This window comes from Thalassophryne amazonica, chromosome 15 (genome assembly GCF_902500255.1).
Source record: "Thalassophryne amazonica chromosome 15, fThaAma1.1, whole genome shotgun sequence".
NCBI classification, from domain to species: domain Eukaryota; kingdom Metazoa; phylum Chordata; class Actinopteri; order Batrachoidiformes; family Batrachoididae; genus Thalassophryne; species Thalassophryne amazonica.
This window is the reverse complement of record NC_047117.1, coordinates 27796012-27812562: the sequence shown is the minus strand read 5'-3', so window position 1 is coordinate 27812562 and position 16551 is coordinate 27796012. Positions and strand designations below refer to the sequence as shown.

General features: G+C 42.5%; 1 protein-coding gene across 2 annotated transcripts in view; it reads left to right on the top strand.

Annotated features, from left to right (window-relative positions):
- Positions 1-16551, top strand: part of gstcd (glutathione S-transferase, C-terminal domain containing) — a 269292-nt gene that overhangs the window by 231951 nt on the left and 20790 nt on the right. The window contains exon 9 of one of the 2 annotated variants that reach the window (XM_034188250.1): positions 4173-4203. The exons of the other annotated variant lie outside the window; for it this stretch is intronic. Coding sequence (XP_034044141.1) covers positions 4173-4203 — 31 coding nt within the window. The remainder of the gene's footprint in view (positions 1-4172; positions 4204-16551) is intronic. 2 annotated transcript variants of the gene reach the window in all.

The following is a 16551-nucleotide window of genomic DNA, read 5'->3' as shown; positions in this document are numbered from 1 at the left end:
CATTTTCTTCCGCTTTATCCGGAGTCGGGTCGCGGTGGCAGCAGCTCAAGCAAAGCCGCCCAGACCTCCCAATTCACACACACCTCCCCCAGCTCCTCCGGGGGAACCCCAAGGCGTTCCCAAGCCAGCCGAGAGATGTAGTCCCTCCAGCATGTCCTGGGCCTTCCCCGGGGCCTCCTCCCAATGGGACGTGCCCGGAACACCTCTCCAGCGAGGCGTCCAGGGGGCATCCGGAAAAGATGCCCGAGCCACCTCAACTGACTCCTTTCGACGTGGAGGAGCAGCGGCTCGACTCCAAGCTCCTCCCGCGTGACCGAGCTCCTCACCTTATCTCTAAGGGAGCGCCCAGCCACCCTGCGGAAGAAACTCATCTCGGCCGCTTGTACTCGCGATCTCGTTCTTTCGGTCATAAGCCAAATCTCATGACCATAGGTGAGGATCAGAACGTAGATCGATCGGTAAATCGAGAGCTTTGCCCCCTACTCATATATATATATATATATATATATATATATATATATATATATATATATATATATATATATATATATATATATCAGTATGTGTGCTACTGTTCCTCTCCTTCCTGTCTCTTGTCTTCCTGTTCCTCCTCCTCCCTCCAACTGATGAGTTGTACAGTCTGATGGCCTGAGGGACAAAGGAGTTTTTCACTCTGTCGGTCCTGCACTTGGTGATGACGTTATGTAGATGATGTCTGGCATCGTCCATAATATCCTGCAGTTTGTCCAGTGTTCTCTGCCACTGTCACCAGAGAGTCCAGCTTCATGCCAATCACGGATTAGTCAATGTAATCGATCTTGTTGATACTGAAAGTGCATCATCAAAAATATTTTATATATTTTATATATTTTATAGTTTATTATAATTATGATTGGGCATGTCCTGATCCAATTAAAGTGAAGGCTTTTTTTTTTTGATTGATTGATCGTATTCCGTAAATTAAACACGATTGGCCAGATCACTGTGTGTTCTCTCTCTCTCTTCACTTCATAAGAGCAGTGTCAGCGCAGTGTTATTCCTCAAGGCCACCATGTAATTGCTGTGTGGGTGATGCGATGAAAGTCATTTTTGGTCCCAGTCATTGGTTGGCTCAGCTCCCATTTTTAAAAAGTCGCAGCGACTGCAACAGAGTTGGACACGTTTGTTAAAGAGGTTGGGAAAAGTTGCCAAAGATTGACCCGGGACAGTTCTGTAATGTGGTGGATACGGTGACTTTTGGCAGCAGTGTGTTCTCCCTGACCTTTTTACTAAAAGAAAAGAAAATGTTAACTTATTAAAATGAGGAGTAAAATCAAGACACTAAAATGTGAGAGATGGTAGACCCACTTTACTTTTAATGGAATTTTTGTTAAATATATAATAAAGGCTCAATTTTTAGCAGTTATCCAAAATAATGATGATAATAATCTATAGTAATTCAGTAGGTAAAGGTTTATTAAAGATGACTTCATTTTCATTATTATTCATTTCCAAAATCTGAATATTTTATTTAAAGCAACTGTTTAATCTTTGAATTACTCACCCGATTCTTCAGTTAAACATTGTAATAGTTAGGGGAGGTGATGGTCTAGTGGTTAAGGTGTTGGGCTTGAGTCCAGAAGATCATGGGTTCAAATCCTCGCCTGACTGGAAAATCACTCAGGGTCCTTGGGCAAGGCCTTTAATCCCCTAATGCTCCCGGTGTGTATAGAGCATCAGTCAAATCAAATCAAATCAAATCAATTTTATTTATATAGCGCCAAATCACAACAAACAGTCGCCCCAAGGCGCTTTATATTGTAAGGCAAAAGCCATACAATAATTACAGAAAAACCCCAACGGTCAAAACGACCCCCTATGAACAAGCACTTGGCGACAGTGAGAAGGAAAAACTCCCTTTTAACAGGAAGAAACCTCCAGCAGAACCAGGCTCAGGGAGGGGCAGTCTTCTGCTGGGACTGGTTGGGGCTGATGGGAGAGAATCAGGAAAAAGACATGCCGTGAGTCCCAATAGTCCCAACTATTGCTGAAAAGGATTCCAGCAATTAAATGTACTGTGCACACTGATTTAACACGTTTGATAAACTGCCAACACTTGTGCGTTTTAGGCATTCTGCCGTAAATATTCACGGGTCGCCTGCCCCCCAATTAGGAGTGAGTACTTTGTGTGGCTGTTGAATAACTGACCTTTTGAAGTGACCCTCAGTCTCTCACATAAATATGCAGGATTCTTCACACAGCTAGTTTTCCTTGTCCTTACGTATGTAAAATGCCGCACCAGCCCTCCTCATGAAAAATTAAAGAAAGACAAAGACTGTGCAGCTATATCGGACAAAACGTTGTCCCCCGAGGGTGTCCTTACAGGATATGTTTGAGGGCCTGCACAGCTGCCTCTGTCAAGCTTCATCTTCCCAATTTTACTGCTTTTTTCCCCCCTCGGTATTCACAACGCTTCACTTTTCCACATTTTATGTTACAGCCTTATTTCAAAATAGAGTACAATAAATTCATTTTTTTCTCCTAAAATTCTACTCACAACACCCCATAATGGCAATATGAAAAATGTGTTGTTTTTTTTGTTTTGCAAATTTATTAATATTAAAAAAACAAAAAAAATCACATGTATATAAATATTCACACTCTTGTTCAATACTTTGTTGATGCACCTTTGGCAGAGATTACAGCCTCAAGTCTTCTTGAATATGATGCCTATCTTTGGGCAGTTTCATTCCTCTTTGCAGCACCTCTCGAAATCCATCAGGTTGGATGGGGAGCATTGGTGCACAACCATTTTCAGATCTCTCCAGAGACTTTCAATCGGATTCAGGTCAAGAGCACTCTGGAGCAGGTTTTCATCAGGATGTCTCTGTAAATTGCTGTATTCATGTTGTCCTCAATCCTGACTAGTCTCCCAGGTCTTGCCACTGAAAAACATCCCCACAGTATGATGTTGCCACCACCATGCTTCACTGTAGGGATGGTGCCTGGTTTCCTCCAAATACGATGCCTGGCATTCACACCAAAGTGTTCAACCTTTGTCTCATTAGATCAGAGAATTTTGTTTCTCATGGTCTGAGAATCCTTCAGGTACAATTTAGCTAACTCCAGGCAGGCTGCCATGTGACTTTTACTGAGAAGTGGCTTCTGTCTGGCCACTCTACCATACAGGCCTGATTGGTGGATTGCTGCAGAGATGGTTGTTCTTCTGGAAGGTTCTCCTCTCTCCACAGAAGAATGCTAGGGCTCTGACAGAGTGATCGTCGGGTTCTTGGTCACCTACCTGAGCCCTGATGGCTCAGTATAGATGGGCGTCCAACTCTAGAAAGAGTCCGAGTGGATCCGAATGTCTTCCATATACGGATGATGGGGGCCACTGTGCTCATTGGGACCTTAAGAGCAGCAGAGATATTTGTGTACCCTTCCCCAGATTTGTGCCTCAAGACAATCCTGTCTCAGAGGTCTACACATAGTTCCTTTGACTTCATGCTTGGTTTATGTTCTGACATAGTTGTCAACTGTGGGACCTTATATGTAGACAGATTTGTGCCTTTCCAAATCATTTCCAATCAACTGAGTTTACCCCAGGTAGACTTCAGTTACACTGTAGAAACATCTCAAGGATGATCAGTGGAAACACAATGCACCTGAGCTCAATTTTGAGCTTCGTGGCAAAGGCTGTGAATACTTATGTACATGTGATTTCTTCTGTTTTTATTTTTAATAAATTTGGAAAAATCTCAAAAACCTTTTTCACATGGTCATTATGGGGTATTGTGTGTAGAATTTTGAGGAAGAAATAAATTTCAGCCATTTTGGTAAAAGGCTGTAACATAAAATGTGGAAAAAGTGTAGTGCTGTGAATACTTTCTGGATGCACTGTATCCTGCAGGTGCCGACATTCTAGGCAGCTGTGAAACTGCCCATTTCACCATGCTGACAACCGAGTTCATCAGAATACTGTCAACACGCCACGTTAAATTTAAGACTTGCCTCTGTGTCACCTGACTGGCCTGTAAACTTTGAACCTGTCCACGCCATGGTAGTTTGTAATTTAACAGTGCAACAGTTGGCACTATTCCTGTGTCACACAAAACTTATTTTGTAACTTTATTTCCTTGAAAAACTCAGTAAAATTATATGTTGATTATTTTATTTGTATTTGTCTTTTGCAGCAAAAGATTTCAAGAAACACTGACTTCTAAGGTATGTTTTACATCATACTGTAATTTGAGCAACCTTTCTTGGTTTGTGTGTGCTTGTTCCACTAGTCCTCCAAGATGCTCAGACACTGTCAAAGAAACTTGCTGTGTTTATAGGTTGACCCCAGAAATGCCCTTCAGGGGTTTGTTTTGGCAAAGGTTGTGATCATTAGGGTCAAAGATCAAAATTATGATTGTCATTTAAGATTTTTATGTGGGATGGGATGAGGCAGCATCAGTTTTATCAGAAGTCAATCATTGGAGTAAAAGTTGTTGTCAAAAGTAAACTGAAGTTTTTCTTTCCGGTTTGCACCAAACATGGCAAGCATGCAGGTGGTACTGTAATTGCCCAAGTGAGATCACATTTTCCAAAGGTGTCCCATGACTAGCCTGTGACGGTCAGTCTCTGGGGTCACTGCAAGTGAGGTCAAAGATCAAAATGTTGGCTTATATGTGTGGTTGTACCCATATTCCTCCCAGGTCCAATTTCCACCAAACTTAATATGATGATGGCAGTTATTGCAAGAATGTCCAAAAAAGGGTTTGTTTAGCTATAGTTCAAGGTCATTGGGCTCAGTGATCAAACGACACACATGGAGGTGAGTTTGGATTTGTCCAGATGAGGTCAAATTTTCCAAGGGACAATCATTGGGGTCAAGCTGATTGTGTCAAAATTAAAGTTTTAATACTCCAGTTTGCACCAAATGAGGCACACATGTACTGTCTGTAATTACCCAGCAAAGCCAGATTTGCCTTTGTTCAATCTTTGGGATCAAGGTCATGATTGCCTGTTTCTTGGCGTACTCCTCTCGGGTCCTTTTGATGATTTCTCCCAAAATTGGAAAGTCAGTGAAAGTTGGCCCCCGAATGGCCATTAAAAAAAAAAAAATAATAAATAAAAAATTGGCAAATGTTAAGAAATTAGGTTTTCACCCTGGTTTGGACCAAATGTGGCACACACATAAGTGGATTCCAATCAATCAATCAATCAATCAATCAATTTTTTTATATAGCGCCAAATCACAACCAGCAGTTGCCCCAAGGCGCTTTATATTGTAAGGCAAGGCCATACAATAATTATGTAAAACCCCAACGGTCAAAACGACCCCCTGTGAGCAAGCACTTGGCTACAGTGGGAAGGAAAAACTCCCTTTTAACAGGAAGAAACCTCCAGCAGAACCAGGCTCAGGGAGGGGCAGTCTTCTGCTGGGACTGGTTGGGGCTGAGGGAGAGAACCAGGAAAAAGACATGCTGCGGAGGGGAGCAGAGATCGATCACTAATGATTAAATGCAGAGTGGTGCATACAGAGCAAAAAGAGAAAGAAACAGTGCATCATGGGAACCCCCCAGCAGTCTACGTCTATAGCAGCATAACTAAGGGATGGTTCAGGGTCACCTGATCCAGCTCTAACTATAAGCTTTAGCAAAAAGGAAAGTTTTAAGCCTAATCTTAAAAGTAGAGAGGGTGTCTGTCTCCCTGATCTGAATTGGGAGCTGGTTCCACAGGAGAGGAGCCTGAAAGCTGAAGGCTCTGCCTCCCATTCTACTCTTACAAACCCTAGGAACTACAAGTAAGTCTGCAGTCTGAGAGCGAATTGCTCTATTGGGGTGATATGGTACTACGAGGTCCCTAAGATAAGATGGGACCTGATTATTCAAAACCTTATAAGTAAGAAGAAGAATTTTAAATTCTATTCTAGAATTAACAGGAAGCCAATGAAGAGAGGCCAATATGGGTGAGATATGCTCTCTCCTTCTAGTCCCCGTCAGTACTCTAGCTGCAGCATTTTGAATTAACTGAAGGCTTTTTAGGGAACTTTTAGGACAACCTGATAATAATGAATTACAATAGTCCAGCCTAGAGGAAATAAATGCATGAATTAGTTTTTCAGCATCACTCTGAGACAAGACCTTTCTGATTTTAGAGATATTGCGTAAATGCAAAAAAGCAGTCCTACATATTTGTTTAATATGCGCTTTGAATGACATATCCTGATCAAAAATGACTCCAAGATTTCTCACAGTATTACTAGAGGTCAGGGTAATGCCATCCAGAGTAAGGATCTGGTAAGACACCATGTTTCTAAGATTTGTGGGGCCAAGTACAATAACTTCAGTTTTATCTGAGTTTAAAAGCAGGAAATTAGAGGTCATCCATGTCTTTATGTCTGTAAGACAATCCTGCAGTTTAGCTAATTGGTGTGTGTCCTCTGGCTTCATGGATAGATAAAGCTGGGTATCATCTGCGTAACAATGAAAATTTAAGCAATACCGTCTAATAATACTGCCTAAGGGAAGCATATATAAAGTGAATAAAATTGGTCCTAGCACAGAACCTTGTGGAACTCCATAATTAACTTTAGTCTGTGAAGAAGATTCCCCATTTACATGAACAAATTGTAATCTATTAGACAAATATGATTCAAACCACCGCAGCGCAGTGCCTTTAATACCTATGGCATGCTCTAATCTCTGTAATAAAATTTTATGGTCAACAGTATCAAAAGCAGCACTGAGGTCTAACAGAACAAGCACAGAGATGAGTCCACTGTCCGAGGCCATAAGAAGATCATTTGTAACCTTCACTAATGCTGTTTCTGTACTATGATGAATTCTAAAACCTGACTGAAACTCTTCAAATAGACCATTCCTCTGCAGATGATCAGTTAGCTGTTTTACAACTACCCTTTCAAGAAGTTTTGAGAGAAAAGGAAGGTTGGAGATTGGCCTATAATTAGCTAAGATAGCTGGGTCAAGTGATGGCTTTTTAAGTAATGGTTTAATTACTGCCACCTTAAAAGCCTGTGGTACATAGCCAACTAACAAAGATAGATTGATCATATTTAAGATCGAAGCATTAAATAATGGTAGGGCTTCCTTGAGCAGCCTGGTAGGAATGGGGTCTAATAAACATGTTGATGGTTTGGATGAAGTAACTAATGAAAATAACTCAGACAGAACAATCGGAGAGAAAGAGTCTAACCAAATACTGGCATCACTGAAAGCAGCCAAAGATAACGATACGTCTTTGGGATGGTTATGAGTAATTTTTTCTCTAATAGTTAAAATTTTGTTAGCAAAGAAAGTCATGAAGTCATTACTAGTTAAAGTTAATGGAATACTCAGCTCAATAGAGCTCTGACTCTTTGTCAGCCTGGCTACAGTGCTGAAAAGAAACCTGGGGTTGTTCTTATTTTCTTCAATTAGTGATGAGTAGAAAGATGTCCTAGCTTTACGGAGGGCTTTTTTATAGAGCAACAGACTCTTTTTCCAGGCTAAGTGAAGATCTTCTAAATTAGTGAGACGCCATTTCCTCTCCAACTTACGGGTTATCTGCTTTAAGCTACGAGTTTGTGAGTTATACCACGGAGTCAGACACAGAGTAAATGTAAATGTTATTAAGAAATGATCAGACAGAAGGGAGTTTTCAGGGAATACTGTTAAGTCTTCTATTTCCATACCATAAGTCAGAACAAGATCTAAGATATGATTAAAGTGGTGGGTGGACTCATTTACTTTTTGAGCAAAGCCAATAGAGTCTAATAATAGATTAAATGCAGTGTTGAGGCTGTCATTCTCAGCATCTGTGTGGATGTTAAAATCGCCCACTATAATTATCTTATCTGAGCTAAGCACTAAGTCAGACAAAAGGTCTGAAAATTCACAGAGAAACTCACAGTAACGACCAGGTGGACGATAGATAATAACAAATAAAACTGGTTTTTGGGACTTCCAATTTGGATGGACAAGACTAAGAGACAAGCTTTCAAATGAATTAAAGCTCTGTCTGGGTTTTTGATTAATTAATAAGCTGGAATGGAAGATTGCTGCTAATCCTCCGCCCCGGCCCGTGCTACGAGCATTCTGACAGTTAGTGTGACTCGGGGGTGTTGACTCATTTAAACTAACATATTCATCCTGCTGTAACCAGGTTTCTGTTAGGCAGAATAAATCAATATGTTGATCAATTATTATATCATTTACCAACAGGGACTTAGAAGAGAGAGACCTAATGTTTAATAGACCACATTTAACTGTTTTAGTCTGTGGTGCAGTTGAAGGTGCTATATTATTTTTTCTTTTTGAATTTTTATGCTTAAATAGATTTTTGCTGGTTATTGGTAGTCTGGGAGCAGGCACCGTCTCTACGGGGATGGGATAATGAGGGGATGGCAGGGGGAGAGAAGCTGCAGAGAGGTGTGTAAGACTACAACTCTACAAATCAATCAATCAAGTTTTATTTCTATAGCACTTTACAACAGTTTTCACTGAACCAAAGTGCTTTCCAATAGCACCAGCTAGAGATAAAATAAAAAGTACGAAAAACACAATAAAACACAATAAGAGCATCCAAAATAGAATAAAAATAGACAAAAAAGTGTCAAAGCAATTATGTGCAAAAAGCTGCCCTGAACAAGTATGTTTTTAATTTAGCTTTAAACAGAGGCAAGCTATTAATGGACCTCAGTTCAGGAGGTAATGCATTCCACAACTTAGGACCTGCTACTGCAAAAGAACGGTCACCCCATTGTTTGGACCTGGACCTGGGAACCTCAAGAAAGTTTTGGTCAGCAGACCGAAGTGCTCTGACAGGGTTGTGTGTTTTTAACAGGTCACATAAATAAGAAGGTGCAATGCCATTTACAGCTTTAAAAACAAACATTAACAGTTTATTATATTCAGTTTATTATATTATTCCAGAATTGCCCTGGCCAGGTCAGTCAGAGGTCAGTCATTTGGGTGAGGGTGAAGGTCATTGGTGTCAAATGTCAGTTGTCAGTTTGCCATAGCCCTGACTGTATTCATGCCCAACAGTACGATTACCAAGTGTGATTAAATTCTTCAGTGGTTGATTGTTGAAACAGTGATTGATTGTTGAAATGTAGCAAGTCCACTTCTGGTTCAGTTCAACACATAGAAGAAGAAATTTAGGCTCTAGAGATGCACATTGTCTCAAGTAAATTGTGGGTTATTGTTATGGCATTTACATGTCACATGACATGAAAAACCATCTTACGGGAGTCACATATTCTGAGAACATCCTGATCACGATGGAAGTGTGTCAATGTGTTAACAGGTTGTACATCCAGCAGTAAATCAGATGTTTTTCACTCACGATTGGTCTAATTAACTTCCTGTTTCACAAGTCTCATCCTTGAGTCAAATTTTTCAAGAAGGGGCCGTCATAGAGTGGAACAGCTGTGCCTTGGATTTGTGACACCAAGTCATGCAAATTAATTCTTTATGCAGTGATCACATAATACTCGGTTTGGCATTTAATCAATTCTGTCCAACCTTGAACCACTTTATCCTTCACAAACTGTTTGATTAGTCGAGCGCCTACAGGAGTTTGTGAGACTGTTGTAATGTGTGTGTGTGTGTGTGTGTGTGTCCGTCCTGAAAGAATATTTCAGTAACTACTTGGCTGATTTCATTCATAGTGCCCGTTAGTGATAACATGTAGGCATGTTATCACTAACGACCCCCTTGCTCACAGGGGGTCGTTTTGACCGTTGGGGTTTTACATAATTATTGTATGGCCTTGTGTTATATGGCTGGGGGGGGCCTGGCTGCCGGTTTGTTTGTCTGTTTGTTTTCCTCCCAGGTGGCGTGCATTTGGGACTGAGTGGCTGTGTTGCTGAGGCTGTCAGGACCTCACCCTGATCACCTGCGACTCGTCAGGACTCACAGCTGAGGTGCATCTGGATGGATTGGAGCATGTTGGCATTTAAGACTGGAATGCACAGTGTGTATTTGCCAGAGACTCGACCTTGTGACCAGACGGGTGAGATCGTCGTCTCGGGAGCCATCTCATCAGCAGCGGATGCTGAGAAACGTCCAGGTTTGATGCACAGTCTGTGAAAGAGGAGGGGGTGAGGTCTCACGCTCGTCAGCACACTTCCTGAGGTATGTTAGATTTTGTGACTAACAGTTATACAGTCAGTAAATGTGGTGTCCCTCACACCTTATTGTATTGAGCTGTTTGTTAGTCATGTATCAGCTTCCACTGCGGTGGAGTTTTGTGAACTGGATGTTCCATGCCTGCAGGTTGGAAGCTGATCAGCAATCAAGCCAGGAAGTGTTTGCTGTTTGTACACCTTTAAGTGTTCTGTGTGTAGAGTGTGGACTCACATAATGGTTCCTTCTTTCACAGACTCGGTTGTTGCGGCCACCTGGGGGGTGTCGGCGGGGTCCTTGGGTCCGAAACAGCTTCTGGCTCCGGACCGTTAGCGCTGCTGGGAGCGCACCACGCCAGACCGCACCTTTTTGTATTATCACTGTTATGTATTAAATTCAGTTAGCCTTTGTACCGTGCTCTGCTTATTTCATACTGGGTCCTTCAAACGCTGGTCGGTTCTCCGAGCTGCGTCCGACACATAACAGTAGTCTCTGGCCAAACATCACGGACCCAGCGTTAGCAGAGACGGTAACGCGCCGGGAAGGCGGCAGCAGACGTTCAGTGGTTATCCGGATCAGTTGCGGGGCTCTCCGCCCGGAAGGTGCGTGTTTGAGACCCATTACTGGATACTGATTTGTGCTCTCTTGCAGCCGTGTTCCTGTGTTGTGCCTCATCCGTGGATCGTGGTGGAGTGTGACTGGCGACGGCTTCGCGTCACACTCCGACCGGATGGGAGGTGTAAACGGGAGCTGCAAGAGTGCGTTTGTAATGGGTTCACGCGCACGGCGGAGCTCTGTTAGCACGGGTCGCTGGGCTTCCTGTGTTACAGTCATAGCCCCGTTTCCCCGGAGAAAGGTAACTACTGCGTCTGTTGTATCAGCTCCGGCGTTATTTAGTTGAGCACATTTTGGTTGTGTGTTGCACTCAGCTGCGCACACACAAGCAGCTCGTTTGTTTTTTTCTGTCGCCCAAGGGGTTTTTTCATTTTTAGCACTCTGGTTCCCCCTTGTGGTGACTGAATCACGTACCGTCAAGCTCTTGAGTAGGAACAGGTGTGTTCCATTTGGTTGAGCTTGACGGTATAACTCACTGATTTGTTTTGTGTTAGTTCATTTTGTGTGGGTGTTTTTTGAGTTGGTTTTTGTGTGGGCTTTTCTTTTTTGTTGTCCACTATTTGTCTGGGGGTGTGACCCTGTAGCCTTTGCAAAAAACAAAAAAACACAAAGAGAACAGGGACCCAAACAACTGTGTGTTGGTCTGTTTTTTTTTTCTTTTCTTTTGTTTCTTTTTGTTTCACATCCCCAGGGTTAGATGGAGCGGTCCCCTGGGAGGTGATGGGGTGGTATTTGGGTTGTTTTTTTCTCTTTGTTTTTTGTTGTGCCCTCTCTTCTCCTCTGACTCCAGCCGGGTGTGCCGTAGTGTCGGCATTGCTGGAGGGGTGCAGTTAGGTTGTGCTGGGCGTTTCCCAGGTGGCCTCTGCACCCGGGAGGGGAGGGGGGGGGGGGTTTGGGGTTTTTTTTTTTGTTTTCCCTCCCCCAGTTTCCGCCCTCAGGGTTTGACTGTGGTGTCCTCTGGGGGGGGAAAGGCGTTGGGTCCATCTAGCCGTGGACGGCCGGGGCTGGGTCCATTGGTCGTGAGGGGAGGCGTCTCCTGGGGTTGACGAGTGGTCCTCTGGGGGGCGCTGGTAGTCCCCGTGGGTGACGGTGGATCCCAGAGGGACCTCGGCCGTGGTTATTACTCCTGGAGCTGGCGGGTGGCCCTCTGGGGGGTGTTGGTCCCTGCGTGTCGTTTGGGGGGGGAGGAGGGGGGGTATTTTGGCATTTTTGTTTGTGAGTTTACATGTGGGTTGTTTTTCTTTTCTCCCCTTCCCTGGGGTTTGATGGGACGGTCCCCTGGGGCGGGGGGGGGGGTGTTTTGGTTGTTTTGTGTTATGACTAATCACACGTGTTTGGTTAAAGGCTGACCGCACAGGTGTAGGAACTCCTGGCCACACCTGTGCTGAGACTGTCAAACAAGGGCAAAGATGCAGCCAGTTCAACCAGTCTGTTGGAGGACGAACGCAGACGCGGTTTCCAGCCATGGTCCCTGGAGGGGGGTGTTTCTCCTGGGCCAGGTGTGTGTGGTCGCCGGGAGGCTTCCCGTGAGGGTGGGGTACTGTTATATGGCTGGGGGGGGCCTGGCTGCCGGTTTGTTTGTCTGTTTGTTTTCCTCCCAGGTGGCGTGCATTTGGGACTGAGTGGCTGTGTTGCTGAGGCTGTCAGGACCTCACCCTGATCACCTGCGACTCGTCAGGACTCACAGCTGAGGTGCATCTGGATGGATTGGAGCATGTTGGCATTTAAGACTGGAATGCACAGTGTGTATTTGCCAGAGACTCGACCTTGTGACCAGACGGGTGAGATCGTCGTCTCGGGAGCCATCTCATCAGCAGCGGATGCTGAGAAACGTCCAGGTTTGATGCACAGTCTGTGAAAGAGGAGGGGGTGAGGTCTCACGCTCGTCAGCACACTTCCTGAGGTACGTTAGATTTTGTGACTAACAGTTATACAGTCAGTAAATGTGGTGTCCCTCACACCTTATTGTATTGAGCTGTTTGTTAGTCATGTATCAGCTTCCACTGCGGTGGAGTTTTGTGAACTGGATGTTCCATGCCTGCAGGTTGGAAGCTGATCAGCAATCAAGCCAGGAAGTGTTTGCTGTTTGTACACCTTTAAGTGTTCTGTGTGTAGAGTGTGGACTCACATAATGGTTCCTTCTTTCACAGACTCGGTTGTTGCGGCCACCTGAGGGGTGTCGGCGGGGTCCTTGGGTCCGAAACAGCTTCTGGCTCCGGACCGTTAGCGCTGCTGGGAGCGCACCACGCCAGACCGCACCTTTTTGTATTATCACTGTTATGTATTAAATTCAGTTAGCCTTTGTACCGTGCTCTGCTTATTTCATACTGGGTCCTTCAAACGCTGGTCGGTTCTCCGAGCTGCGTCCGACACATAACACCTTGCCTTACAATATAAAGCGCCTTGGGGCAACTGTTTGTTGTGATTTGGTGCTATATAAAAAAAATTGATTGATTGATTGATATTTTACAATAACGTTAAAACTAAGAGAGATAGAGAGATTATCTCAAGTGCATATGAATCAGCACACTGAGTGCTGCTTCCTGATTTCTGATTTCATGATATGGATGATCATGATGTTACTATATGCCATCATGGCAACAGTATGTGAACCAAAAAACACACATCTATATTAAAATAGCAAAGAGGCCTCTGTGTGCGTGTATGCATGTATATGGCTTCGATCGTGGAGAAACTGGGGAGAGCTGATGTTTGCCGTTTGGTATACAGTTGTGCTCAAAAGTTTATATACCCTCTTGTTTTTTGGCCATTTTTCAGAGAATATGAATAACAAAAACTTTTTTCCACTCATGGTTAGTGGTTGCGTGAAGCCATTTATTGGCAAACAACTGTGTTTACTCTTTTTAAATGATAATGACAACAGAAACTACCCAAATGACCCCGATCAAAGGTTTACATACCCCTGTTCTTATTAAAACATTATTAACGCGCAGGGTCTGTATGGGAAAATATCAAGCTGAGGTTTTGGCTCAAGACGTATTTGTTCAGGCTGGCTTTTAACACTCAGTAGCATGATGGCGCTTTATTTTATGCTATTAAATGTTTTTATGCATATTTTATTTAATTGTTTTTGTAATGATTTTACTGCTGGATATTTGTTTTTACCATGTTTTGTTTTTAAATTTTGTTGTAAAGCACTTTGGTCACTTTGAGTGTTGTAAAGGGCTCTAGAAATAAACTTGATTGATTGATTGATTTTGACGGTACGGACCTTGTTGCACTCGGTCTGGACAAAAAAGACCTCTGTCTGATATTCCTGTACAGAGCGAGCAAGCGAGGTTAATAATTTATTATGTGACTGTTATGAGTTGTGTTTTCATCTTGTTGGTCTTCATTTTGCATGTCCGCTTGGAGCTCGTTTGCTGTTAATTAGTTTGAAATCAGATTTGTTACATGTCTGTTTCTCTTCTTTGTTACTACCTCTCCAGTTTTGGAGAAGACTCTCTCACAAGGCACTGAAGTTGCTGGCATATGAAGATAGATTTTGTCAGAAACGTCCTGATAGCTGACAGTGAGCTTTCATTTGGAAGTTTTATTATTTTTGTTATTCTTACTTCTGTTTTGTCTTCTGATTTTTAAATGGACAACAGTGGAAAGTGTTTTCACTTTCTTGTGCAGGGGTGGTGGCCAAGTGGTTAGGGTGCTTGGTTTTAGTGGGGAAGGTTCCCATTTCAAACCCCACCCCTGCCGGTTTCTCCATGTAATGTGGAGTTGCATCAGGAAGGGCATCCGGCATAAATCTTGTGCCAGTTCAACATGTAAATCCACATCAGATTAACTGTGGTGACCCCGAGTGGAAAAACAATGCAGCAGCCGAAGGGACTTACTTTTTACTTTCTTGTCATCCATGTGTGTATTTTTAATGTATTTACAATGATATTATGTACATACATTGAACGTACTAAATAAAATCAATCAATCAATCAAAGTGATGGCTCAGATTTACATAGGATGTACAGACAGCCAGGAGACCACACACTTCACCCAGGCACAGGCAGCTAAAAGGGACTGTACAGAGGCTGCAGCAGCCAGAGCTAAGAGAGCAAGACAGGCTCATATTAAATCAATGCACAAAAGCACAGAAAGCAAAGACAAATAAAAAATTAACCTGGGATGATATTGATCATTCCATACAAGTACCATAACCTGTAAAGTGGAACTATTGACAACGTTGAATATTGAAAATCTGTTAAATTGCGTGAGAAGTATTTTATGGAGTTTAGTCAAGCTTTCCCACATATCTATTCAAATATTTTCAGAACTTTAGCATGGAATCATGTGTATGAGTACATGGATTTTATATCATGTACAACAAGGCAACCATTCTCATTAAAATCATAAGAATTGCAAGAGCCCATCTGGTTAGAGTTGCATGCAGTATGGTAGTATCCTGTGTATGATCCACCTTTAATTTTTTTTTCTCATTGCCCTCTTGACATATTTATTTGTTGCAGTCACATTTAATTATAAGCCATATATTTTGCAAATTTACTGCAGAAAATGTTTCAGGGGAGCATTACCATGGCTAAAACCCTTCAGCTTTTGGAAGGCTTTGCCTCCCCCCCCGACCCATCATACAGGGCCCTGTTGACCCCCAGCCATTTTAAACATTTTTCTTTATTTGATTCTCACATGACTGACTAATGCAGTTCGGCAGTAAATGGAATTGAGACCTAAAATGATCAGTTTGGTTAATAAAAAAAGATTATAAACATTAAGAAGTAGCTTGAATTGAAGATGGAAAAAATGGGGTATTGATTATAGATTAATCGCCAGTTTACTATAAACAGTCATGCAATTTATCATGATTAATATATATATATATATATATATATATATATAAAAACTTTGTAATGTTATTTTTTTAATCACCTGCCCAATACTGATATGTATTGAGCCATCAGTATTGGGCCCAAATTGTTACTTTAGCTTGTGACTTTAACCTTTAATCAGTTTATCCTCAAAATCAAAGCATTGCATCCTTTGCTAATCGTCAATCATACCACCAAGTTTGGCCCAAATTGGATCATGACCCCAGTACAATCCATCTGTACGTGCTTTTGCATGGGAGTGTAAAAACATAACTGTCCATAGAGTTTCGCTGAGTCCATTAGGATGTTAATATTTCAGTATGTGTATTATTACTTCAGTAGCAGGAAAATATTTCTCCTCATTATTTGCAGCTACTTATGATGCCAATGAGTTAATGGAAAGAAGTGGAATCCAACGTGTTAGAAACCTTCATGACATAGAGTAGAGGAATAGAGTGCGGTGAGAGTGGAATACATTCTCATGCCACACTGAACAGCAGTTGGCAAATGATGACTAAAAATCACTATTTTAGCTGACTGATTTATTTTTGGGTATCTACAATAAAAAATGTAAAGTGTAAAGCTTTACTATATAATATATATGATATATAAAGTTTATTTTTCTGGGCATTAAAATAGAGTTTCAGTTTTAATGAGATCACTGTCCTGTCGTCTCTGTCTTAGAAAAGATTCCCCAAGCAGTAACAAGTGGGACACTCGGGCAGGCTCAGTCCCTTATTGCTCTGCACACATGCAGCACTGTTTTCTGGGGGAGCTCATCACACAGTGATGTATGGGGCCTGTCAGCGGCACTGAGGAGAATCTGGACAAAGTTGCTGCAGATCCCAGTCATGCTAACCTGAACACTTGACAGGTCACACAATTGGCTTACCTCATGCTTTTTTTTTTTTGGCAATTTATACTCAAATGAAATAGGTTGGCGTTTCAAACAGGACATCATTTCAAAGCTGGCTACATATTGTGCCACTCTGTACTGACCCGTTACA